Source organism: Misgurnus anguillicaudatus, chromosome 24 (assembly GCF_027580225.2).
Source record: "Misgurnus anguillicaudatus chromosome 24, ASM2758022v2, whole genome shotgun sequence".
NCBI lineage: Eukaryota > Metazoa > Chordata > Actinopteri > Cypriniformes > Cobitidae > Misgurnus > Misgurnus anguillicaudatus.
In genome coordinates this window covers 815,613-836,550 of record NC_073360.2, presented here as the reverse complement: position 1 = coordinate 836,550, position 20,938 = coordinate 815,613, and the positions used below count along the sequence as shown (strand labels likewise).

General features: G+C 36.2%; 1 protein-coding gene and 1 long non-coding RNA gene across 3 annotated transcripts in view; one reads left to right on the top strand and one right to left on the bottom strand.

The window, feature by feature from the left end:
• The window catches only part of amotl1 (angiomotin like 1), a 45,615-nt gene extending 25,176 nt beyond the window's left edge, over positions 1 to 20,439 (bottom strand). Inside the window, exons 1-2 of one of the 2 annotated variants that reach the window (XM_055195579.2) lie at positions 20,307 to 20,439; positions 71 to 1,220 (exon numbers count right to left, since the gene is read on the bottom strand). In XM_055195579.2, the coding sequence (XP_055051554.2) occupies positions 71 to 1,155 (1,085 nt within the window). In that variant the 5' untranslated portion in view covers positions 1,156 to 1,220; positions 20,307 to 20,439. Of the gene's footprint in view, positions 1 to 70; positions 1,221 to 11,678; positions 11,878 to 20,306 lie in introns of those variants that run through there. The other variant, XM_055195578.2, reaches the window with a different exon arrangement.
• LOC129437456 (uncharacterized) lies at positions 7,455 to 9,557 on the top strand. Its single transcript, XR_012367445.1, has 3 exons — positions 7,455 to 7,792; positions 8,196 to 8,863; positions 8,985 to 9,557. It is a non-coding gene; the product is annotated as an uncharacterized lncRNA (long non-coding RNA).
• Positions 20,440 to 20,938: the final 499 nt, after the last annotated feature.

The window sequence follows — 20,938 nt, the reverse complement described above, 5'->3', positions numbered from 1 at the left end:
AATGACTCCTGGGATAAGAACAAGTCTTTTAAAAGGCAGCACATTACTTGTAATAGTCTGTAACAGTTACCTGGCTACATTCGTATGTTGTACTGTTTCCAGTAGGGGTGACGTCAACGTGTCACTGTGATGGTGAGTGTGTTCCAGAGACCCTGGGTTTAAGTTTAAAGTAGGTGGAAGTATTGTCTGTACCGTGAATTTGAAGGGATATTCTGGGGGAGGACCTCTTTGCTCCAAAGACCATTTTGGTGAGGGTAAGGGAGATGGTGGTTGTGTATTCGTAGCAGCCCTGCGAGTTGCAGAGAGGAAATTTGGTGTGCTTTCAGCCTCATGTGTAGAGTCTCCTGCACTGGAGAAAATCGAAGATCCTGCACTTTGCTTAGCTCCACTGGATTCCAGACCGAGTTGCATGATTCTTTCACTAAGTGAACGAACATGACCATGTTTCAACTCTGACAGGGCTTCATCTTGAAGAAACATACCAGCAGTGCCCCCTGGCTGGACCCATGGACGACCCTCCGCACTGGCCTTCACAGGTACTGCAGGGAGAGATGTTGACAAAGATGACAGAAATGGAGGGGATGAGAGCGAATGTGCGCTGGAGAGTGATGGAGGACAAGAGTGTGAACCAGTGGTGCTGTCAGATACTGTAGAACATTGTTGCATCTGCTGAATCTGGTTGCATTGTCGCTGACATTGGTGAACAAGGTTTTCATTGCTCTCAAGACTCTGGGGGCTTTGATTTTGGGACTGAGGGTCAATTTGACTCTGTTCTCTTATGTATTGCGGAGATTGGACCTTAGCCTCCTCATAAGACGGAAGCTGCAGGGTGTCAAACCCGGGCAAAGTAAGAGTTGGTTGGACTGCTCCACCTGCACCCTGGTTTACTTCAGAAATCTTTTCCATAGAGCTGCTATCCACTTGATGCTCCTGGCCTTGAGGTTCTTGTCGTGGCTGACTTTGTGGGAGCACAGGCTGATGGGCTCTCTGCCCCTCCTCTTGAAGGAGCAGGATCTCTGTAAAAGGTAAATTTCTTGGCATGCGAGAGCTGTTGCTGTCTATCTCTCCTCCAGTTCCACTTGTTCCGTATCGCAAATGTTCTTGCATGAGCCTCTGAAGTACGGTTCCAGATTCACTGTCCTCAGATCCATGCATGTCTGCTGCTGTGGAGGCGGGCAGGAGGTAGCAGGGATATTCACAAATGACCTTGATGATGTTACCTGAGAAAAGAGAAGCATTTAAATTTTTCACAGATATTTATTCATTTAGCAAATGTTGTTATGTAAAAAGACTTATTCTCTCATTTGTATTTGACATTTTTCTAAAAGCAACAATAAATAATCTTAATTTTTACATCCTTTCACAAGTAAAAATTACTAAATCATGCTTACAGATTCTATATTTTGTCTTCTATAAGAGTTCTAATGTACGGTTGTGTATATGTGCCATTCAAAAATCTGCAGTGACAATTAGGATTACCAAATGTTTAAAGGTTTGACAATGTAGAACCACCTACAAATTAATTAACCGACTGCACATATTTAAGGACCTGAGTCCTTTCAGCAAGTATAGTAAGATGCTTCACACATTCTTTTGATCTGTTGTCACCAGTGCCTCGTTCTACAGTATGCTGTATTGTGCCGGGTCACTAGGTTTAAAGGAACAGTATGTAAGAAATGTATATCAATTAATCATAAAATGGCCCTGATATGTCACTAGACATTAGGAAATAATTTTCATTTCAAATACTTATATCAATGACAACAGTGGTATGGCCAGGATATTGTCATTTCAAAAGTGGAGTTGCAGCCCTCAACTGATGTTTATGTTGTCATGTTGTGTATTGGCCACCAGCTGTGTGATTGCAGTACCCGTTTTAGCCACAAGTTTTGTGATTTAAAGGTTGATATTATTAAATCATGCTCTGTTATTGGAGTGAATCTGCACATGCTTGAGGCTATTGCAGAGAGAAGAATAATATTCAAACTCCTGACCATCATGGACAATACATTCATGACATAGTTGCTGAAATAAAAAGTACATTCAGCAATTGACTGATCCAGTCCAAGTACAACAGAGAACACTAGAGGAGGTCATTCATGCCTACTGCCTTCAGACTTTACAATTCATCCACCTTGTGCAGAGGTATCATTCATTAACCCTCTTTCATGGGACTCTTCATCTATTCTACACTGTTAAAAATCATATGGGATATCTACTTAAATAATGGGTTGGCACTGGCAAGAAAATTACAGGTAACATTTCTAAAAAATAAATCATGTGGAATTACCTAAAAAGTGAAATTATTTACACTGTAAAAATTATTACGATTTCTACTCAATTATATTATGGAAACAGATCACAAGCACTTAACTTGAAGTTAACTTCTTTATTTAAGTTTAACATCATGCATCATAATATACAATAAATATTATGAGCAACTTAAGAAGAGACTTATCTCAGAACTGGCATTAGCACAGTACTGTTCACTGAGTGATGCAACACACACCATGATGCTCATGTAGCCTCCCAGAGTCTAAACACAAGCACCACTCTTCTAAAGAATGGTAACCATAAAACACAAAAATAAAACAGAAGCTCTTCTAAATCTTGGAAGGTTGCTTTAACCTTTGTTGGGTCAAATATAAACATTCCCTGGGTTAATTTAACCCAATGGCTGGGTTTATCCCTTTTTGACCCAATGCTGGATTAAACATGACCCAGCATTAGGTTATTTTGGGTCATGTGCTCCATAAACATTTTTTTTAAAGATTAAACTCCTTTTTACAAATGTAAACATAACACAATAAAGTAAGATACACTTATTATGTGTTAATTTAGAATTACTCATATAAAATTGTTTTAAAAAATTTATAACACAGTGTATCAATACTATTAAATACACTACAAAAAAGTTAAATACATAATGCAAATTAATACAAAATAAAATCGCTGTACTATACTACTAATCGCTATGTACTATTTCACTGTTTCATTATTATCCGATCGTGGTGAAATCTCTATTCTTATTTTACTAGACCTTAGTGCAGCATTTGACACAATTAGATCACACAATCTTACTCAATAGACTAGAAAACTATTGGCATCAGTGATCAGGCGTTAGCATGGTTTAGATCAGTGGTCTCAAACTCCCGCCCTCCCCCTCTCTGCGGCCCGCGTCACCTTTCAAAAATATAACATAATCTGGCCCGCAGAAAGAATTTTTATTCACTTTGTTTTATATTTGTTTGATTTTTGATTTAAACGTTCAAGTGTTCGTTCACATGTCGCGTCTAACAACGCGTTAAAACGAGTCAAAGCATTACTTTCCAAAGTGCTCGGGAGCGGAAGTTGCGCTCCGTGGCGTGGGTCGCGTCACCCGTTGCTACGCAGCTATGAACCGTGCGCTCCGTGATGTCGAGGATAACGGAATGCGTGATCGGATTTTAATTCCTCAACTGAACCTTGCGTCAATCATACCATTGTCACCATGCGATCAGTTCATGTGGTCGGGACGTTGGCCCTGTTCCGCCCTTGTGCCCCTCAATGCGCATTCTCGCTAAGGGGTGCGAGACCGTAGGGTGTCCCAATCCTCTAATGCTGTTCTCCAGGGGTGATCATAAGTGCACTTAATGCACCCCTTTCGCAAGTGCGCATCAGACAACACTTTGCTATAGGCTATTACCCAGAATCCTTGTAGTGTCGTAACGTTTCCAACCGCTAAACAATGAGGGAGCAAAACGCTATGCTATTGCTATGGTCGGACGCCGGGAAAACTCAGAAGTAAAATAATTAAAAAGTTTACTTCACAAAGATTAGTTTAATGAATTTTATACTCATAAAATAATAAAGTTTAATGTCTTACTTCAGTAATATGTCATGAAACATATGTATTAGTGATAATATTAGCTTACATTTGACTTTATAATACATTAATTGATAAATTACTACAGCTCGAAAACGCTCTGAGACTGAGCAGGAGTCAAACTGGCAATCGATCCGCCATGTGAGTCGAACGCTCCGAAAGCCCGGGCACACTTCACCCTCCGCGTCCATATCTGTCAGGCGGACGCATGTGTACGGGAGACAGAACCAGGCATGTAGAGTTAAGCACCCGCATGATGGACCGATTGGGAGATTAGAGAATGATATTAAAGGAATAGTCTACTCATTTTCAATATTAAAATATGTTATTACCTTAACTAAGAATTGTTGATACATCCCTCTATCATCTGTGTGCGTGCACGTAAGCGCTGGAGCGCGCTGCGACACTTCGATAGCATTTAGCTTAGCCCCATTCATTCAATGGTACCATTTAGAGATAAAGTTAGAAGTGACCAAACACATCAACGTTCTTCCTATTTAAGACGAGTAGTTATATGAGCAAGTTTGGTGGTACAAAATAAAACGTAGCGCTTTTCTAAGCGGATTTAAAAGAGGAACTATATTTTATGACGTAATAGCACTTTTGGGAGTACTTCGACTCGCCTGAAAAGTCCGCTCCCCTTCTCCCTCTCATAATGGGAGAGGGAGGGTGTTACTGCGCCGAGTCGAAGTACTCCCAAAAGTGCTATTACGCCATAACATGTAGCTCCTCTTTTAAATCCGCTTAGAAAAGCGCTACATTTTATTTTGTACCACCAAACTTGCTCGTATAACTACTCGTCTTAAATAGGAAAAACGTTGATGTGTTTGGTCACTTCTAACTTTATCTCTATTTTCAAGTATAATTACACATTAAATAATAGAAATTAAACATGACATTTACAGAAATATTGTACTTTTTTGAACGTTAAAATAGCTCTGTGCCCCCCCATGAAATGTCTGTCTTAGAAATGGCCCCAAGGCAGTTTGAGTTTGAGATCAGGGGATTATCATGCGTGTTTCATCAGTAAAACCGGTTCCTTGATTAGATTTCGCTGACAATCAGGGCAATTTCGCATTAATTATCGAGGACATATCGCCTGCGATAATTAATGCGATATGGCCCAGCTTGTCAGTGAACTACGGCTTTGTGTAGTGAATGCACTCTGTCTGAAAGGAGCTGATGGCGATTTACTTCTAATCAGATGCAGAGAACCTTATCCACGCTTTTATGACCTCAAGATTAGATTATTGTAACTTGTTACTCAGGGGATGTCACAAAAATCAGGTAAATACGTTTCGGCTGTTTCAAAACGCCGCCGCAAGAGTGCTCACTCAATCTAAGTAGTATGACCACATAAGCCCAATTTTGGCATCTTTACACTGTTACCAGTTAAATATCGCATTGATTTTAAAGCTCATGCGCTGTTTCTGCATTTCTGATTTTAATCTGGAGTACCTATAGAGTAGTATTACATCCTTTAGTCTTTAGTTTAATCAGATTTATAAAAGAAAGATTAGCTTTACCGATTCTTTCCAATAACGTACAAAAAAAAATTAAGAAGGAGGAATTACTACCACGAGAGGAGCGCGTACGAGTCTTGCAACACTATACAACACTGTTTAACTGATTCACTACATGTTTGTGTCATTTATATAATATGCATGCGCCTATTTCCAACATAAGACAGAAGTCTTACTTACCGCATGCACCTCATAACCCAGTTGGGAAAATCCAGCGCATCAAACACACAAGCAAAACTCTGCTGCTACCCCGGATAATAAACTATATCCATTATTTCCATAAGGCTGACTTTCTTCTCCTTACATCCAAAAACACACTTCTTCTTTCGTGCCATTGTTGAGTTTTGAAATTAAACAAAGCTGTGTAGTGGGGTATGATGTTTGCAAGTTCTAGCGTCTCCCGCTGATTGACGGGTGGGCGGGGTTTTCCGGGGAATTGCCCATATAAAGAAGTGATACGTATAGAAACCCTTGAAACGTCAGCTGGAAAAAAACTTTCCGAAACTGGTACGAACCCTGGCGAAGTGCATTCGGCACAGAAATACTCTGTAACATGTCCAACTGCTTTTTTGACACTTTGCCTACTTTTAGCATGAGGAAACAACTCTTAAACAGTGTTAATAAGTCAGAATGCTTGAAATACCATTGAACCACCCTTTAAAATATTGCTAATCACCTATAAAGCCTTAAATGGCCTAGAACCTCCATATCAGAATACAATCCATCACGTACACTGCGGTCCCAAATTCTGGTTACTTAATTATCCCTAGAGTTTCAAAAGTATCTAAATGTGGTCGATCCTTTTCCTACTTAGCATCTAAGCTCTGAAATGATTTGCCAAAAAAAATCTGACACAGTCGATCAAATTAAGTCTAAATACATTTCTCTTTAACAAACCATTCACACAATTTGTCTAGTAAATTTACTTTACTTTTTAATTTATTGTGGTAGCCCTGTTGGAGACCCCTGTTCTAGACCCTTTAGAAATCAACACAGTTCACATTTTCAGTCATTTCTTTGCTATTGGTATTATGTCAAACAAGAGTAATGAAACCTCAACTATATAGGTTTTTGGTGTATAAACAAATAGAACTTTATAATTTTATATTATTTTCCTTTAAATGAAAAGAAGTTTTATTAGCTTGCGCACAAAGGTAGTCTCAGTGTCAAACCATAAGCCTTACCGAAAGAATGAACCATGTGAACTACAAACACTAAATGTTTTGCGTTTCATCCTACATTAATTGAAAAGTAAATACAACATTAATTATTTTGTAGAGTAGATTATTTTTCAGAAAATATTTTTTTAAAGATTTCTTTTACAGTGCCACAAACAAAAGCTAACCTTTAATAAAATAAACTAGGGATCAACGATACTTTGCAGTACGATATTTTGCGATACAAAAAAACTGTAATGGTACAATGTGCATTACAGAGTGATTGGGATGTTTATACTATATGACACACTTTTCATTTTATTTGATGACCAACTCCGCGTCAGCATCACGTGCGCTTCACCACAGTCACACAGATATCGCTTGAATCACCTGCAGCTTAAACTAAACATCAGGGCAACATGACTTTGGACAAAGCTGAAATTGAAATAGAGGATGCCCCGTCATCTTTTAAGTCGCACATCTGGAATAACCTAAACTTTTTTTAATGTAGGCACAATACTTAGTCCAAAGTATATTGCATGTCTTTCCAGGTCAAAAAGACGTAGTATTTAATGTATTAAAAATATACTTAAAATACAAATAGTATGTTTATAATACATTTGTATTTCCAACATACTTATTTGAAGTGTATTAAAAATACATTAAATTGCATTTAAACATATTTTTTAAAAGTATACTAGAAGTACACTGGTAATAAATATATACTTAATTACATTTTTAAGAAATATGCTAAACTTAAGAATATTTTTAATGTATTTATATTAAGTGTACTAGAAGTTGCATTAAACGTATAAACTAAATTAATCGGCGATCATGTTTCACCAGAGGACTTGGATAAAACAACTCGATTTAAAATGTGAGCAGTTTTAGTGCATCTGACGTCGTCGAGTGAAAAAGTATTTTGCTTTTTGTTTGGAGATGACACGAGACAACACGAGGGGGTAAGTGATGACCGATTTTCGCATTTCTTTATTTAGTTAACTATCAAGTAAGTAAAATATTACAGTTGTCCTGATTTTAACTCAGCTTCTTTATGTAATGTTATGTCGGTGTCACGTGTGGTAATTGGAACATCGTTATTGTGTGACTAAGCATTTCTTTTAAGCATTTCAGAAATCATTAAAACCTTTCATTTTTTTTAGCAAGGCGACATAAATATGACCAACCAGAGCCAAGTAGACAGGAACAAATGAAGATACAGCCCATAGAAATACTTATTCTTGGTGGTAAGTTTGTTAATAATAACATTAAGTTCACGTTTAAGTTTTTCTATTGCTTCTCTTGCAATGCTAACGTTAGTTTAAAATGAATGTTTGAGCTGTCTTACCTGAAAATACCATGATATTACCATATGGTTATTATAACTCTAGTAATGTTCAATGGCTAATGTATAGCAGTTCAATCTTGACAACCTTATTGTCTTTTTGTTTATTTTTAAATGGTATTTCTAAATATGGACACAAAAATGACATTGTAAGAAGGGATACTTTTATGCGAGATTGTAAAACTGTCGAGGCTGGGTTTGATTATATTATATTATATTGTCTTAAATATATTGTACCCAGGGTAAGAAATTCTTAAAAAGAAAACAAATCATTAATCATCATTTACCTGCCTGTTGTTTTTCAGATCAACTGCTATTGACATTTTTGAATCGGAACAAATGTGGAGTGATTCTGAAGAAAAACGTTTGCAGCACATCCATTCGAGGAGGCTAATTTTTTGTCCTTTTGAGTTATTCATGTAAAAACCAGTTTTTTTATTGTAAAGCTGTGAGGGACTTGGCCTAGTCATCCTTGCATATACCATTTGGCAGGGCTCCAGACTAACTTTTTTTACCAGGAGCACAGTGGCCCCCAACTGAAAATTTTAGGGGGGCAACCAGAAAATTTAGGGGCACACACTGTAAATCAACATGCTAACCAAATATTCACATGTCTACTAATTTCCACTGTATAACTAATAAATACTTTAATTATATATTCAGAAAGTACAATGTGCTGTTTCAAATTCAGTGTCATATCACAAAAAAAGTCAAATTTGCTGGTCGCACATTTCTGATTTCCTTAAATCTGCTTAAACAGAGGTGAACCTTAAGTTTGCAAGACCACAATAGACGGATGGAAAATGATCTAGGTTCAAATAAAACACAATTATCAATGTAAAACATATCCTGTAATACACACAGGTTGCTTTATATCATGAGCCTGTTCTAATCCTATTTTCATTCCCACTTGTAGAGTGCTGTGACACATAAACTGACACGCTTGATGAGGACACCGTCAAAGCTTTAAAAGGTAAACTGAAAAGTTAACAAAACTTCCATACATGCATATCTATGCCAATTTATTTTAAACATGGATAGCCAAATGTTCATTCATTATTGGTTAATTGGTATATTCTGTTTCCTTTTCACAGACCGTGTGATAAAGCAGTCTTCAATTACTATGGTGTCTGAATTGCAAGAAGAAGTGACCCTCCACTTAAACGTGACATCTAAACTGTTTTGTGTTTTAGTTCAGCTTTGTATAGGTTTATCTTAAGTTGGTTAAAGGCGGAGTGCACAATTTTTGAATGCCAATGTTAACATTTGAAATTACCTAATAACAAACATGCATCTACCCCAATAGAATCTGGACCTTCTTTTGATAGAGCCACCACACACATACGCAACCCCGGCAAGGATGTCGGTTAGTAGACACGCCCCTTACTGCTGGTTGGCTACAAGTGTGTTTTGGTAGTCGGCCCAACTCACTTTTCCAAAGCGTTTTTCAAACATTGTGCACTCCGGCTTTAAATTGCACTTAGGCATTCTTTTTTCAGTAACTTTTTATGCAGAGAATTACATTATGATTATTATATAATCATTGCTTATGCATATTTAGTGATTGCATATTCATAGTGTACTTTTCATTAATACATGTAATGTTAATGTTGTACAATTTGATAGAAGTAGCTCTGTAATTGCATTTCTCAGATATTTGTTTTATATTGTTTCTCTTTGGTATCTATGTCTCTGTGCTTGATTAATTTACTTTAGATATTTTTGTAATGTACACAACATAATATGAAGTATATTAAATTGTTCTGTATTCAAAATCTGTGTATGTGTCTTAATATTTAATGATGTTGCATATTTTAATATAACATTTTTAATATTAAAAACAGCTTTATAATAAAATAGTAGTGTAATGCTAATACATTTCTATTAATGTAATGCTAGTATATTTATAATATGCTGATGAAGTACTATTAAAGTGTTCTTAAAGCACAGTTAAATTAAGCTTTAAATGTATTCTAACTGTATTTTTTAGTGTATGAGAAGTGCATTTCAAATGAATTTTAAAGAAGTACACTTAAATTGCACTAAATATATTTGAAGTTGTTCCAATTTAACACAATTTCAATATATTAAATATATTGCAAATAGATTAAAATTGACTGATGCATTTAATATATTTGAAGTTGTTTCAATATAATACATTTAATATGTATTTAGTATAGTAGCATTTAAATATATTAAGTATGTCCCAAAAAATACTATTTAAATATATTTCTTTTTCACCTGGGTTTGCAAACATATTTTTATATTGTTTTTCACCATTATTTACTGTGTAACCATTAAGGTCCACCATATGTGTTTCAATGAGGAATCCATTTAATTACAAACTTTTTAGATTTTCTAAGTAAATTGTGTTTAATGATAACAGATCTTTGTGTGTTTTCACCTTACCAGCCTTTTACCTAACCTTACTTATTACCTCAATTTACAACTATATTTAGATGGGCCTAAAAAATTACACACTGTGTAATATCATTATATAATAGTTGTCTGCTAATGTGTATCATTTGTTCTCAGCAAGAAAAAGAAATACAGCACCTGTCCAAAAATTGCTGAGGCATGAAGCCTTAAACATAAGGGCACAGTAAAAATGTGTCTCTGCTAGCAAATCAGTTTGGAGTGGACAGAAAGTCTTCAAAGGAATAAATGAGGGGTTAAGAAAGCCAAGAGTTGATGCTCATTTGGGATGACCTGATGAATGTACTGTCAGGTGATGAGTGCTAGCAAACAACAGTAATTTATATTTATATATTTATATTTATATCTATTTATATATTTATGTAAATATTTATTTATTTATTTATTTCCCTGTAACTGAATAAATATACAAATATTTTTCTTTAATATTTTTTATATTTGTGAATCAATCATGCTGTGGGCGTATTTGGAACACATGCAGGCTTAAATGGTGCCAATACCGATAAAGCCCATGACAGACTTTTGACTTTATTCTTAAATAAATACAATCTAAATAATATATTTCGAAATGAGAGAGACATTGCATTTTAACACACCTTCCTTTTTATAAGCCAAGTAAATATCTATGATAAACACCTAAACATTTGGTGGTCTTAATGGGTACACTTACCCTGAATCAAAATACGGTATTTTTATGGGCTTCTGTTTTGGTATTATATTTTTATGCATCTATGATTTGGCTATTTCAAATTCTATTCTATTCTACTTTGTTACTTTTGTAACAACATTTTTTATTAGATTGCGTTTTTTATTATTTATTCATAAGCGTTATTTTAATCAGCACTATACACCTTCTTAGTGTACATTAATTTCTAACAGGAAACAAATATAATCAAGCCACGATTTTAAAGCTAATACGCAACACAAGATAAATGTCAGTAAGGGTGGGCAGGGAAACATCTACAGACCAGCAACACAACACATGCTGACACACATTTAACAAGTCCAAAATAGCACCACCAGAAGAACTTCAGCATTACGTAGTAAGCTTTTTATAAAGATCCCACAATACAGAAGACTCAGTAAAACACTGCAGGATTTTATCAGCCAAAATGTGTAATTAATGTATAGACTGAAGGCTTAAAAGTTTCAATTGAAACTTTGAATCCATTGTCCTGAAAAATAAATCTACCACAAGAAGCCTTGGTGCTTGATAGACTTTTCTGAACTACAGATGAGAGTTAGTAAACACGAGTCACATGTTACATTGATCCCATCATCCGCTACACTGAAACAACCAACCAAACTGCACACAAGGCGGAAAAGTGAGAAAACTTTCGTTGAAACATTACCCGGTAAAACCTTGACCACGGATTTATCAGTCTGTCACTTTTGTGAGTTTCCCTGGACCCTCGGGAGCTGATCGGAGGTCTGCCTTCGACGGCACATTTGTCGGATTCGCAACAATCACGTCCATTCACTGCGGCATGACAGGAATGCGCGTGTGCTCGGAGCGCTAACCTACGCGTGCACCTGGGTCCTAACGCCATACCCCACTCCTTCATCTCAAACGCACGGGCGATAAAAACTGTTTAGTCAGCTAAAACACTGCTTGAATCAAGTCTTATGAGGGGTCCTCAATAGCAAATCCAAAACGGCAAAACCTTTTAACACAACTGGATCGTTATAATTATAGTACTTATGATATCAAATAAAGAGTCAAATGTCAATAAAATGCTGTCCCTTCCTTGGGCTGAGAAAAAAAATATTATTATCCTTTTAAAAAGTTAAAGTTAGACAGTTTTGTGCTTAGAGTTCTTAGATGTATGTGCGTTCACATTTTTAAAGACACAACAAAACTATATATATATAAAAACTGAAAAACAGACTTTACATTTATTACTGTAAATAATTAAATCACAAAATATACTGCATCCAACAGATATTTGTCAACATTATCTTTACTAAAAGAAAAAATATTTAAGGGACACCCCCCCCATGAATATTTTGACTTCTTAAAGAGTGAGTTTGTCTTGAAAAAGAATGTCTAGGGTGCTCAGGGAGTTCAAAAATAAACATTTAAAGGTGCTCTTTGGGGTTGGGAATTCCAAATGAGTGTATCGAAAAGATAAATCCAAGGCACTCTTCTTCAGTGAAATTTTAAAAAGCCTTAATTGAACTGGCTACTTTATATTAGAAAATTAAAAATACATGGGGAAAAGAGGTAAGTATGTTTTATTCGGGCTCTCATGTCGAGCACTGAGCTGTGTGACGAGTATTCGCGGAGTTTCAATTGATTTTTGTAACGTGTTTTGAGAGACAGCTGGCGGAGACAGAAATGTCTGGATGCACACCCTGTTTATTTTCTTTATTTGACAAAAACACAAAGATCTGTTGTTATTGTGAATGAACACATATTAAAGAAGACCCTTTACCGTTTCATATGATGTCAAACACGTAAGTGTATGATTATTAATGATGGAGTATTTTAAGTTGATTCTGCCATGATAAGGAAAAAACACGTCAAAACCCGGCGCCGCGTTTTTGGACCCCAGGGGGTTAAAGTGTGCTCATCAGCGCCTCCTTTGCCCCCTTGATGCGGTCTTCAGCGAAGCCCGCACTGCAGCAGGCTTCGCGCACTTTACCAACCCAGAAGTCCTTGCGAAAGGGCAATCAGACCAATCAGACGACGGAAGGGAGGAGTTCACACTGACGGGCAATTTCTTTACCTATTTCCGGTGTGATGCTCGAGTCTGTCCCAAAATACGACTCCGATGCACCCACGTGGACTTGCATCAAGGGTCCCTAAAGTCTGGACTACATTAAAGTGTGGACTCTGAGGAGGACCACAAGTCCGGAGTGTGCCATTTGGGACAGGGTCAGTCTCGGCAAAGGAGAAGTGTTCACTAACAGAGATTTAAAGGGATTTGTGAACAATATTTGAGAGAAATTGTCCTTTTGTGAACATATTTAAGTTCAACTTAAAATGGGGACAAAAACAAGGGTGTTGCGTTTATAATTTTGTTCAGTGTAATTAAAGGAGCTGTATGTATTGTTTCTACTTAAACTAATCCCCTTTCAATTTCCTGTGTGTGAAGGGGTTGTAATCTCACATTAAAATGATCCACTTTGCGGGTTTTGCTATAACCTCTGAAAAAAAAATGTATTATTACCGGGTTGAATTTGGCGCGAAATCCAGTGACGTCACCTGCATGCGCGCTCCCGAGCCTCTCGCCTCGTCTACTGACTTTGCACTCAACAGCGACGACACTGCAACATGTCTGATAACATTAAGAAACGACCTGCTCACAACACAACACAGACTTCAACACAAACTCCACATATTTTGAAGAAAAAAAACGTGAATCGGATCAACTTCGGACAAAAACACGGATTAACATCGGCAGGGCATTTGAATTATGGAGAAACCTCCGCTTTGTTTTGGGTATAAAAACGGATCCGGAGTTGGCCTTTAGCTAAGCTAACATTACTACAAAGCTTGTAAAATATATTTTGATTATGTGCTTTAGTTTTTTAGATGTTGTTTTGGTTTGCTAGCCTTCGCTTTAGCGTGTGTTTGCCCAGCCATGTTGTTCCTCATTGGTTTCCCAGCATCAAAATGTCTGGTTGTTGCCATGCGCGTAATTTGCACGGGGGTTAAGGGGGTCATGACCCCTGCAAAAATCTAATCCAGCTAATATAAGCAGCATGAATATCATCAAATAATTCAGATTAAAATAAATATGAAATATTCCGAATTAACACTTTTGTTCATTTTCTTTATTCATTTCATTTGCCAGCAATAAAGATAGTATTAGATTTCAAATTATCTGTAATGTACCCCCCGCCCACCGCACCAGCTACTTGGTATTACCCAACCCGCTTTCTCTACCAAGTTTATTCACTATTTTGCGCGTGCGCAGTGTCTGGGATAAATGGTTGGAGAAAGCTGACGGTGCATGATGAAAAGGACACTGAAAGGCAGCCAGTCAAGCCAGACAACGATTTTTCAAACGAGGAAAAATCCTGTCCAAACGGAGGTACACACGCGTGAACACACGGTGAACAGTGCTATTTTTAGCCTTTCTTTGATAACACTAAAGCTGATCTCCGTAGTTTCATTTTGAAAGCGTGTGAAAGTTGTGCAATCCTATTTCCTCAATTGAGCTAAAAATTCAGAGAAAGCTCTAACATATACACATAAAAAACAATGTGCAGCATGTTTACTTGCTATACAAGCAGTGGACTCTGACATAATATTAGTTCGCGTCCATATAAACTCATAATTACTCCCGCTCGCATTTGAATGACAGCAGAGAGACTCGCCCACAGTCTCGACAGACCACCCTCACAGTATTCAGGACAGAAGCGGTCGAAAGTGCACAAAAGAGACGGATTTAAATACCATGTGTAAACGTGATGTGTTTCTCTCGTCCACATGTGATCTGATCGATGAAAACACATCTTAATACCAAGTGTATACAGACCCCAGGTTAGCACAACTATGACACAGCAGAGGCTGAACCATGTTGCAGTTTGTCACATCCATCAGGAAAAATTGGACGTCTTAAGTCAGTGTGTGCAAAGTTAATTTCTTTTACACTGAGACGTAAACAGGTGTTTGGTGTTTTTATCTGAATGGTATGTGTGTTAAGTTGCAGCCTAATATGTTGTAACATACCTTAAATGTGATTTACAGATAGGCCTTCTTTTACATGCTTTTGTTTAGATTTTGTTAGTGGATGGTGAGTTTTGGTGATGCCCAACAATATGTGAAATCTGTTCTGAATAAAGGTGCAAGCTGCACTTCAGTGTGCCACCCTGTATTATGTAATGTATTGAGAGTTGAATTGTTCATAATAGATTTGCTGCATGTAGGTGCCAATACACTGATGAAATTGATTCATCTTTAAGTTCTTGTTTCATTTTTGATAAAATATTGAACAAACAAAAAATGTGGAAACTGCCACCGCTGGCTAGTGCTTAAACACTTCATTTAACTACTGTGTCATTATGGCATAAATAGTCAAGTGAACAGCTGCATTTGCGTTAAGTAGTCTAGGGGCTCTATCTTACACCCGGCGCAATGCAGCGCAATGCGCGACGCAAGTGCTTTTCGCAAGTTTCCACCCTGCGCAATTATAATTTTCACGTTTAGCGCCATGTTGTTTGCATTTGCGCCCCCTTTTGCGCCCATAGGCGTTCTGGTCTGAAAACGATGTGTGTTCAGGCGCATTGTTGGCGCGTTGCTATTTTGAGGCAACTAAAATAGACTACGCCATTGACCAACAAAAACCTGGTCTAAAGTATAATGGCGCAATATGTTTTTTTGTTATTTAAAGAGCGCATTAGTAATATGCGCCTATAAACGGGAGGACAACGCGGGTTTGCTTATCACATAGTACATGAATGCGCAGCAGCACAAAAAGGCTTTTAAATATGAAAGATTAAAGGATTGAATTTAAGAGATTATTATTGAGTCTCTTGGACATAAATGAGGACTAATTATGAGACGTTAGAAGGCACAAAGAGCTGCTTTACCTGAAGCCTGGTAAGTAAATAAATGCTTTACTTTAAACAAATGCATCTGTTTTTAAATGTTTTTTTTAATGCTACCTCACAAATTTATTGTATATGATGACTCTGTACCTGTGGATATGGCGAGAGGAGAAACATTTTTAAGTAATGCTTAAAAAAAATCTTGTGACGCTGTCCAAGTGCTGAAAGGAGAGCCGTTTGTAAATTCTTTATCTCCTGTTTGTTACAAATAAAGTATTTTTAGAGTACAAACCTTATCCCACATACTTGTAAATTATTTTTGATGATATTGGATAGCCATACAATTAAAGCAATTAAAAGTCTGCTTTTTTACTTCCATGACTAAAAGAAAACGATTTTTAAAGGTTTTAATAAAAAAATAACAATTTCAATACAAGTGAAAAACAACACAATTATTTAACATTAATCTTAAACTGGGGATCTTCTTTCTCGGCTTAGTTTTTCAGTTTACAATGTGTCATCTAAATAGAGATTAGACATAGCGCCAGCGCAACAGGCTTTTAAAGGGGATGAGAGCTGGGACTCTCATTGGTTTATTGCACGTTACGCCCAAAATACTCCCATTACAATAGGACCAACCCTTTTTGACCATTTTTCCCATCGTTAAATTAGCAAAAGTGGATTCGGACACGCCCATTTAGACGTTGCACTGTGCGCTTTAGATAATGCGCTTAGATCATTAAAATAGGGCCCTAAATCAGTAAAAGTATCACAATGTATTTCTACAACAGGAAAGGCAAATTAGCATGTTACCCACAATAAAATTATTCAATAAATAAATAAATATGCCGCAAGTTTAACCCCCCCAATGGAAGACCCAAAGTTATGCCCTTGGTTGTTGCGTTTGTTTGCACTAATATAATATACTAATATACGTATATATGTATCTGGCCAATTTATTTTTGGCCAGCTGCTAAGGTCTTCTATCCACTCCACTATAGTACACGGATATCTGGTAGCTGTGTTGAAAAAGTTGATAAGTCAACTTTTAAAATAACTTTCTCTGTCTGTGTTGCTTCACTGCTGATTCTTGCCATACTTCCGTTGCCAAACTGTGCGCGCATATTTTGCCACGTCATCATTGTGTACAAAGAGTAAAAGGGTCTATATAGTTGGTCACCTACTGGACACCATCATGCTTACCCATCTTAGCCATTTAGAGCCAATTTGTTTGCCAGATTTTAATTATCAAAAGTGATTACCAATTTAAACACTTTAATGACATTATGAAATATTATACTATATTAGTCCTGATACCAAAAAAGTCAACTTCATAAATAGGCCTACAGGTATCCATTGCGAACATATTTTATTATTAGTCTTAAAATGTCCACAACATAAAATCATTGTTGAGCCACAACATTGTCAAAATACCATATGCTGCACTGATTTCTAAAGACTGATGGGCAGTGGCTGCGACTAGCGTCTTGAGCTCAAACAACGCTAAGAGAGAGCTTACGAATGGTCCAGACCAACCTTACGAAAGTGTGACTTACAGAAGATATACTTAGCATAGGAATGTGTCGGGAATCGTGCCATAGGGTTAAGAGTGATGTTAAGGAATAGGTTAAGAATTACTTAACAATAAGAAAATTTTGGGGAACTGGGCCCTGAACATTAGAGCATGATGCAATCGGTCACAAGACACATAAGAGCCAATGCTATTTCACAAACAAAGATGATGTATAATTGTTTCTTCTGGCAGCAATTTTTGAATCAGCATACACAGGATCTTATATCTACAGTGGATTGTGATCAGTTTTGCGTCTTTTCTTTATATAAATCGATCGTTTGGCGTCGGTAGGCTAAATGGAATATTTTAACTTTTTGAAAAAAAGTTGTGATTGTTTTGTATGCTGTGTTTTATATCATATAATAAATAAATAAATGGGAACGTTATTTGCTCTAAATGCCTGAATAGTGTAATGTGTAATATAAATCAGTGATTCGTGGGAATTTGGATAAAACAGGTTTAAATTTTGAAAAAAAAGTTAGTTAAATTACAAAATCTGAAGGTATATCATCATAGACCAAGGTCTTGGCTGTTCAGCAATTTACTGGTGCAACCTCCCGTTCGTATTTTTTTTTTATAAAATAGGGGTTTTTCCAGTTATTACTCATACAACATTTACTTTAAGCCTAAATAGAAAAAGTAATGTTTTTTTATTTAATAAACATATTTTTGTATTAATAGAGACTATTAATTTAATAACTCAACAGCACTGAAGAAACATATTGTAAGCATATTCGTTTAAAACAAATAAAACTCCGTTTGACGGTGGTGACACTAATCTGACGGTGGTGAAATTGGCCTCATTATTCCAAAATGTATACCACTCAAGTCAATGGTTTCTTGCTTAAACTTTAAGTAAATATTTGGTCCAAAAAATAACAATCCTGAGCACTGTGATGAAAAAATATTAAATCATAACTTCCTAAAAGACATTAAACCTGACAGAAAAGACAGAAAACCTGACGGTGGTGACATCTGACGGTGGTGACAAAAACCTAATATAGATTAAAAAATAGATGAGTTGTTCACATTAGCCATCTTGTTTCCCCTGTACTTCAGACCTCTTCTTAAAAATGATACATTTATTTCATAATCTAATCTAATATTTTTTTTACAAAGATGACAGTGTTGACATGTTATGGTTGTCACAGTAGCAGTGCCCAAAAATATGAACACGTTTAAGAGAAAATATCAAACATACAGGAGCTTGAGTGATCTTGAAGCATGCAGTAGAGCTGAAGGTTTGCAAATGGGGTCCTCAGGAATGCAGTTGACCCTGTAGTTGTCTGATTTTATTGCTTTTTATAAATATCTGACGGTGGTGACGAATATGTGGGACACATTTTGAGCAATCACAAAATAATAGTAAATGTTGTTCAAAACTCACTGTTTGTAGTTTTTAATATATATATTACAATGTACTCTTTCATGTGGTAAATATATTATTCAATTCAATTATTACTTTTGGCTTTTTTAATCAAGTTGAAATGATTATCTCTTAACCGAGGACAGCTGATTTTGTAGGCAATGGGCCAGCATATAATCATTAAATTAATAAAAAATAAAAATAAACCTATAAAAAAAACTTACATATGTGCAAAAGACCCCCTGATTATAACATTGATTCTTTTTCTTAATGAAAATGTTATTAATTTCCAACAGAATTAGCACTTTTCTTAGTGGGATATGTTTTTGCCAAAGTTTCAAGAATCAGTGAAATACAATTAATCCTGGCAGTTTAAACTGAAAATCGTTACAGCAAAATTATACCCCAAAATATAATTTCATGTCCTATTCAAAGTTATTAAAGTTTCACCTGTGGCCGGTAGAGGCGCTAATTTAGTAAACGCATCTGTTGGTTGTATTCGAGATAATGGACAAACAACCAAAACAGTTGTATGGGTAGAGGATACATTGTATGTTATGGTTGCAGATTTGTTTGTATACAGTGATATGCATAAGGGTAGAGATGTATGAAACTGTGTATTTAACTGTGTATCTATCAATCTATCTATATTCATGGCAAAAATCTAATATTCTTAACAAGGTAATCTAGACAGTTGATAACACACATTGGGGCATGGCAATTGGACATCTCCAATTCATTCATTTCATGTCTTTGTACTGTGGGAAGAAACCAGAGTATCCAAGGAAATACACACGTGGACACAGGGAGAACATGCAAACTCCACTCAATTATATTCAATTCAATTTAATTCAGTTGAACAGAAAGGCCTCCGTACTCAGCCGGGGCTTAAACTGAGGACCTTCTTTAATTAACATGTCTTTAATAAAAAATAAATGTAAATTTACAGACTTTAATAAAGTCTTTAAATCAGACTTATTGAAACAGTATATAGTAATAGTTAATGGAGATGCAAAAAGGTCCTGTTTTTAAAGACAGACTGTATTTTTGTCTGCTGAAAGTTTTGTAGAATGTTTTTAAATATTTATGGTAATAGCTGCACTGTTATGTTGCTGAACAGTAAAATTTTCAGTGCTGAGTAAAAGTTTTAAAAGCATTGAATTATTGTGTTCATAGTTGCACAGATATAGTTAGACTAAGCGCGGTGTGTTTATGTCTACAGTTCATATACCCTTAGGCAGCTTATTTGGTTGTCTACTTATCAGGGTACCAAGAAGAGCAGAGACACTAAACAACTTACATTCTTAAAGAATAAAAACTACAGCTTTCCACAAACTGTGAAGGTGTTTAAGCCACATACATTTTAAATCAATCTCAAATACTATTAAAATAGTATGTGTTCATCAGAACGATATTTCTGTGTTAATCATTTCTATGTGACAAAGGCCAGGAAAAACATAAACATCCTTCTTTTGCCAGTCTTCTGCCTTTATTTTCCTTCCTTCTAACATCTATCCTCCCAGATTATAATTTGTTTCCTACCTGTTTCGATGCTCCCCGGCTGTCGTTTTGCCGCTTCTAAATACAGTATTATGTCTACTTTCTAGGCTACTTTCATCAATATTTATCCTTTTAAAATATGTTTTGCAATCAAGAAAAGACGGTGGTATTCAGGAATCCATGTTTTCGTCTGTAAGCATTGATATGAAAACAACGTAAAATATGCTGCTGTGCATGTGTCCTGACATGCCAGTTGAAGTTACATACATCCTCTGCCCAGACATGCAAGTGTAAGCAAACTCAAAAGACCTTGGAATGGGAACAAAGAATAATGGGAAAAGACATTGGTTGAGGAAGATAAGAGCCAATGAAACAGGGACAAAAATGCAAGAAACAAACCATGCAGACGTAGTATAGCTTGACATAAGTATACAGAAACAGAGCTTTGAAATAACTAGATATTAAAGTTTGAGGACAAACTTTATGTTGGCTTGAGAAAGCCTAGTCTGAGAGTAGAGTTTGACAACTTAGCATGAAGCTATCATGATTTAAGATAAAGCTAGCATGATTTAACATGAAGCGAACATGATTTAGCATGAAGCTAGCATGATTTAGCATGAAGCTAGCATGATGCTAACATGATTAGCATGACATTAGCATGATGATAACATGAT